The 6,761-nt window shown below is 30.0% G+C and overlaps 1 protein-coding gene across 1 annotated transcript; it reads left to right on the top strand.

Moving 5' to 3' along the window:
• The first annotated feature begins 763 nt into the window (after window positions 1-763).
• On the top strand, window positions 764-5,117 carry LOC143048288 (G1/S-specific cyclin-D2-like). Its single transcript, XM_076221875.1, has 5 exons — window positions 764-1,097; window positions 2,245-2,460; window positions 3,590-3,749; window positions 4,020-4,150; window positions 4,622-5,117. Exons 1-5 carry the CDS (start codon window positions 903-905, stop codon window positions 4,790-4,792), a joined length of 873 nt encoding a protein of 290 aa, XP_076077990.1. The 5' UTR covers window positions 764-902; the 3' UTR covers window positions 4,793-5,117.
• Window positions 5,118-6,761: the final 1,644 nt, after the last annotated feature.

Raw genomic sequence — 6,761 nt, 5'->3', positions numbered from 1 at the left:
TTTAATTTTCATTTAATTTTATTTCTTCAATATTAAATGTTTTCTGTCCTATCCTTCAATTTATTAATTATATTTTTTTTCTAAATATTAATATTTATTTTCAATAAATAAATGTATAAATTTATACTTTCTTATCAGTCTTAACTTCATCTATGCCTCTACCATGTTTTTTTTTCATATTTTTTTCCTGCTATATTTGTCAACAAATAATAAACTTTTGGAAGGCTTTTAGGTTTATTTATCTCTTTTTTTGTTCAAAAGAATCGAGTGTCATATCCACGATGCCTATAACCTCAAACTGACTTACATTTTCTTTGTTCCAAAGGTATCTGTCAATCACGAGATTGGCCTACCCACTTCTGAATATGCATGTCAAGTAAGAAAGTTTAATTTTGCTTTATTTACGTCTAATAATTGTATTGTATTAATTCTGAATTGTCAAAAGCTTAATTAAAATTTTGATGCAATATGAATTGTCTCATAATTTTACAAAACTGATGCAAAGTCAGACTAATTGTAATTCTTTGTGTTAAAATCTCCCAAGGTATCAATTTCACGCATGCGTATATGAGTGACAAGTGCTACATAGTTGAGTAAATGAATAGGATTTCACAGTGTGACCGGGGGTGGTATATAATCACAGCTCCCTAGACTATCAGATTGTTGGCCGTTGAGCACCTTGGAGCATATAAGAGAGAAGGACACACCAACTCATTCATTCATTGTTGGAAGTTCAAAGATAACAGTCAGTGCAGCATTCGGCCAAACGAAAGTCATATAAATACATTGTGTCACTTGTTCATTTCATCCGGAGGATATTATTTATTTACTTATTTATTTTCTGTGCGTTTTAGTTCGATATCATTATTAATTGTAACTTACAAAATTTATTTGCAATAATAATGGATTTGATGTGTTGTGAGGCTGAATCTTTAAAAAGAGCGTACGAAGATCCAGTACTGTTAAAAGATGACAGAGTTTTGCACAATTTACTTGCTACAGAAGACAAATATCAGCCATCAGCAAGTTATTTTAAATGTGTTCAATCAGACATTAAACCATACATGAGGAAAATGGTTGCAGAATGGATGTTAGAGGTAATTATCTACTTGTTTACAATATTTTTAAAATTATTTATAATAAAGTTCATTCATTGTTCATTATGCAACACGAGGTGTGCAGCTGACACGTCGTCAAAAAAATGGTCAAAAATGCATGCAAAGCAATAATTGAAATTTACATTATTGTTTAATTAACGTTCATATCACACTAAATGTTCCTTAAAGTAAATAAATTCTAATATAATGTCTTTATTTAACGCTGGGAAAGCCGGTTTTCAGGAATGTCGGTAACAAAATGGCGGTTTTCAATATTTTTTATACACCCCTTCCATTCTTCACCCAATAACTCTGCATCTACTGGTCTTTGGTTAACAAAAATCCCTCCATAACCTGGCGTTAAGATTCCTGAACAGATTGGTACCAAATGCGAGTGAATTGGATGTAACAATAACTTTACATATAAATTTTCTGTGTCAACTTTTATAGGTTACTTTATGAGCCTTGTATATGCAATATTGTCGTTTGAAGTCGGATTTCTTTTGATTTTAATTCATTCAAAATTGTAATTTTATACCTGTCACTTGCACTGGTCACTTTTCAATACGTTTCCGCTGAAAAAGTTGTGTTTTTCTATTTTATTTGATTTTTTTCAATATTTTCTGCATGCATGTAAGTTGTTCTATATCGGTGACAAAGGTTTAGATATTTGATTCTGCGCAGTGTATAAGTTACGCATATGGGTCGACTTCATCCAATCTGAATTTTTCTTGAATTATTTTATCATTTTTATTTTATTTCACTCATTGAATCATACATATCCAGGAAGAAGCGTATTCAATCGTCGGCAACCTTGATCAACTCTGGGTCTGTTCCAAAAATGAAACTGTAATCAGCCGCCCTTTACTTATTACTAATAATATAAGTAACATTGTGAAAACTAAAATAGTAAAAGAGCATCTTATTTTATATATTGTTCATTACTAATATTATAAAATTTGATATAAGTTAATATTTTTCGATCTTGATGTTAAATCAGATATTGAGAACCTTAAACAGTGTAATGTTGTTCACTGGACATACTTGTTAACCACTTTTGAAACTAAAGCTACACAATTGAACGATATCTTTTTAGTTTTGAAAAAAAAATGGAATGCTTATTGAGTTTTTTTTATTTTTGCTTCAGGTATGTGAAGAACAACAGTGTGAAGAAGAAGTATTTCCTTTAGCAATGAACTATATAGATCGTTTTATGTCAGTGGTAGATATTCCAAGAACAAGACTTCAACTTTTAGGAGCAGTTTCAATGTTTCTGGCATCAAAATTAAAAGAGACAAATCCATTAACGGCTGAGAAATTGGTTGTGTATACAGATAATTCTGTCACACTAGAAGATTTAATGGTATGTATAGGTTCTATAATTCATTTATCTTATTACCAACATTTATCAGAGATCGATACGACTTTTGAGAACTGGTTTACTAGTATATTTCACCTGATTGGTACCCCAGTAAGAAAATTAAAGGTTTTCACAAAAATGTCAATACAGCAATTTCGATCATTTAAAAATATTCAAGTGGAATTTTTATGATTCAAATTCGTTAACCCCCCCCCCCCCCCCTTTTTCACAACAAAAAAATCAACTTTAGATAGTAGTTGTACGATTTTTAGAATAAAGTTAAAATAATTGACGTCATAAAAATTCATTGTCGAAGATAGATAGCGAAGTTAAATAGTTTTGTGTAGTTTATTAAGGTAGATCATAAGTAAATATTTTTTGAGACAGAATTTTCTTATTTTTAGCCAGAATGAAGATTTTAATATGCTCTTTTCAAAAATATAATAAAAAGGAGTGGTCACCGTGCTATTTTTCAAGCTATGAGTCGTTAAAAATTGCCTAAATTTGGTTAGATTGTTCATGGAAAAACACATTTGTGTGCATAAAAAAAAATCTATGAGATAAAATTTTGAAATAAATTGTGAAAAGATAGGTTTTGTAATATGTTTTAAGAAAACAAAAAGAAAAAATGGTGTCACCGAACTTGTTTTTTTGCTACAAGTAAAAAGAAAAAAATTCCCTATCTGTCCAGTATAATTTTTGTACTAAAAGAGTTATCTTCCCTTAAATGACTCGTTTGAAAAAAATGATTATAAAAGCAAGACAATTGATATTTGTTTAAATATTTTGGATTATACAATAAATTGCCAAGTTTTCTTTATATTATTAAACAGTATAACCATTAAATTGCAAATCTGTCTTCAAATTTGCAGATTTAGGCAAATAACTAGACCGATTTTTTACTGTGATTGTTCAATCCAAGATGGCGGTATACCATGAATCTACCTTAAAATGAAATTCTGACGAATGAAAGAATTACGTGATTTTCACCTTAGATTAACTATCATTTGGCCTCAAGGTAATATGTATATTACAGACAACTAAACAACATTCCACAGACATAACACACATACCGAATTATTTTTATTGTTTAGTGATGAAGTTTCCTTATTATATTTCTCTTTTTTTTCAGACAATGGAATTATTAGTATTGAACAAATTGAAATGGGACTTGTCAGCCATCACACCTCACGACTTCTTGGAACAAATTTTAAGTCGGATACCAATGGAAACGGACCTCCGAAATTCAATAAAAAGACATGCACAGATATTTATTGCCTTATGTTCAAAAGGTAACTATCATTATATATCAGCATTGAGTTTATCTCAGTTTTAGGAATTCAATGACACGTTTTAAACGCTTATAGAATTTTAGTATTAGAGCAGTGCAATCGAATCATGTAAAATAATGAAGTTTGTTCATCAGTAAAAGTTTAAATCTCGGCAACTCTGTTTTCTTAATAAAACAAAACTGTTTTCAGAGTAGATTTAGAATCCGATTTCATTTCCTATACTGTATAGCAGCTGCCTTCCAAATATTTATGATTTGTATTCTCTTTCAGACTGTAAGTTTATGATGTATCCTCCATCAATGATAGCCGCCGGAAGTCTTGGAGCAGCAGCACATGGACTGTTAAAATCTTCAAGTCATAAATTATTGGGAAACCTGCATCAAATTTTAGGAATAGATATTGTAAGCACTTTACCTATCTTAGGTTTATAATTTATTAAAGAAGTAAATTGAGGATTATCGGATATCTGGGGATTAGCCGTAACGTGTTTTATGATCGGCTTGGGTCAGTGGACACGGCTTGGAATTTATTTGTAGCAAATATTAGTCTTTACAATATACTATTTAACACCTGTACAATTTAAAGCCTCTTTCTAAATTACTTGATTAATTAAATTGTATTGGACAATAGGTGTGATAAAGGTATTTTGTTTTACGGAGTGTGCCCCCTATTGCTTCTTATCTAGAGCGGATTTAATCAAATTTGGATTCCCATGACATTGTCTGAGTGACACTGGGATGATAAAATCGGGTGGTAGTTCTAAAACAACATGAAGTCGCCTCTAATTAAAACTTTGAATAATTATTTATACTTTTATTAGTGTCAGCGTAATTCTTACAATTTGTTGAATTTTTGTTCTCTTATTTTTTCAGGACTGTTTACGATCGTGTCAAGAGCAGATAGAACAAACATTAGCATCAAATTTATCGAACGTTGACAACATGCAAGAAACAAATTCATCAAAAACAGACTATCATTCAAATAGAGACCATATAGAAGGCCAACCAACAACACCCACAGATGTTCAGGATATTGTTTTCTGAGAGTTCGGACTCTAAAATTTATTAATCCAAACGCTGCCAAGTCTGCTGCATTTAAACTTTTTATGAGAGATTTTTATGTATAGTGTTTCGGTCCCCCTTTGCCATATCCGACAGAGTGTTGCTGTTCAAAGAATTCAGGTGTTAGTTAGCAAAGGACGATATACCCGCTGAAATTAGAGTCATATGTGTTCAAAACTTTAATATATTTCGGTTTCAGTCGGTGAATTGTCAACTTTCTCTGATATGTAGGAAAGGGTGTAATTGTTGATGTTTTTATTGTTAATGCTGTTTATTATTTGTTAAACCCATTTATTATGTTGAAGATATGTACAAGTGTTTGTCACAATCCACTTAAATGTTCAAAATGCATCCTCATCAGACATTAACACTCCATGTTCATTTAAACGAAATGGTGCTGAATTTTCAAAATATGCACAAAATGAAAAGAAAATTTTTATATATATTTTTTCACATGAATTGTAGTGATTGATGTTTAAGTTTTATTCCAAATTGTAATAGTGCTATCAAATTATTGGTTTGAATTTGGAATAAATCACTGATGCATGTCATTGCTGGATTGTGGTAAAAGACCAAGGGGTTATCTGCCCCTAGTAAGCAAAACTAAGAAAGAGGGTTAAAATAATACCTTAAATAACGAATGTAGAGTAGAAAGTATCATTATTTATTATAAAATCATCTTTTAGTGTGCTTTAGTCACAAATTACTAATGTGTTCAAAAATCATATATTAAGTTAAAAATATTTCAACCAAGTTGAAATGATATTTTTTATTTATTTATTCTTTCTAAAATGAATATGTCTCTGGAATAAATTCTCAAATTGCATTAAGTGCCATTGTTATAAAAATGTAACAGTCATTTATGAAGGGTATTCATATTTCTTTATGTTTTAAGGAGATATAATGTCTTTTTTGTCACTTTTATTCATGTTATTTTAAAAGAAAACAGGGACCATATTTTTTCTAGTTTGAACAGTTTGTGGTAGATTAATAGAATATCTACCTCTGAATAGAGTACTTCTCTGAAAATAAATAAGTTGTGTTAAAATAATGCTTTTTCTACCTCTGTCAGAGATAAACTTTCAAGGATACTTAATTTATTTTGCATGTGATAACAATTTGTACAAAATGTATGATTTTAATTTGTCTGAATATCTTATTTTTTTATTTTTGCAAACTTCTGATTCAAGAGATTGTCAGATAAAATGTCATATTTTGTGATTTTAAATAGGGCAGTGTAGGTACTTTTTTGTACCTATAGGCATCTCATAAATTGGACAAGATCTGATAATCTTAAAGGTTAGGGCAGTATTAGAACCTAAACAAAGGCAATAGGAGATAGTCTTTCATTAAGTAAAATAAAATAACTGTGATAAATGTACCAAACTACTTTATGAATCATGTGTAAAACTGATGAATGAAATTTGTTATTTAATAAAATGAGAAAATGAGTTATAATCCAGCGTGGCTTATTTATAGACTATAACTAGTGACTTGTGAGAGAAAATTAGAGTGCCTATACACTATAATTTGGTCCAAGATTACACATAAAATTTTGAGAAAACAAAATAAAATGTTGAAATCATGTAAAAGGACCAAATTTTTGTAAAGTGCAAAATAAGTTTAGATTTCAAACTTTAAATTTTTCGGGACCATTGTTTCTTGATAACATGGTCTATTTTCGTTTGTTTAAGTCACTGTTTGTGTAATAATGTACTATACTGGAGTGTAAAAATAGAATGTTGAGTACTTATGTACTTATTAGGTTGTTAGTACCAGTGATGGAGGGGTGATAGGTAACACAGAATGAATGAATGGAATGGTCACGGGATTGAGATGAATGTTGTTTCTTTCTGCCGTGAATTTTTACAATTCTGATTTAGTACAGAGATGTAATAAAATCAGATTGAACATTGATTACTTGTTTTTGTTTATTTATAAACATGAATAT

Source organism: Mytilus galloprovincialis, chromosome 10, assembly GCF_965363235.1.
Source record: "Mytilus galloprovincialis chromosome 10, xbMytGall1.hap1.1, whole genome shotgun sequence".
NCBI lineage: Eukaryota > Metazoa > Mollusca > Bivalvia > Mytilida > Mytilidae > Mytilus > Mytilus galloprovincialis.
This window is presented reverse-complemented; position numbering and strand designations above follow the sequence as displayed.

Bases quoted from the DNA above. Each gene is read 5' to 3' on its own strand.
- LOC143048288 (XM_076221875.1), top strand. From the start codon at position 903: ATGGATTTGATGTGTTGTGAGGCTGAATCTTTAAAAAGAGCGTACGAA. The intron at 2,461-3,589 runs GTATGTATAGGT...CTTTTTTTTCAG, and splicing joins TCACACTAGAAGATTTAATG to ACAATGGAATTATTAGTATT. The intron at 4,151-4,621 runs GTAAGCACTTTA...TTATTTTTTCAG, and splicing joins AAATTTTAGGAATAGATATT to GACTGTTTACGATCGTGTCA.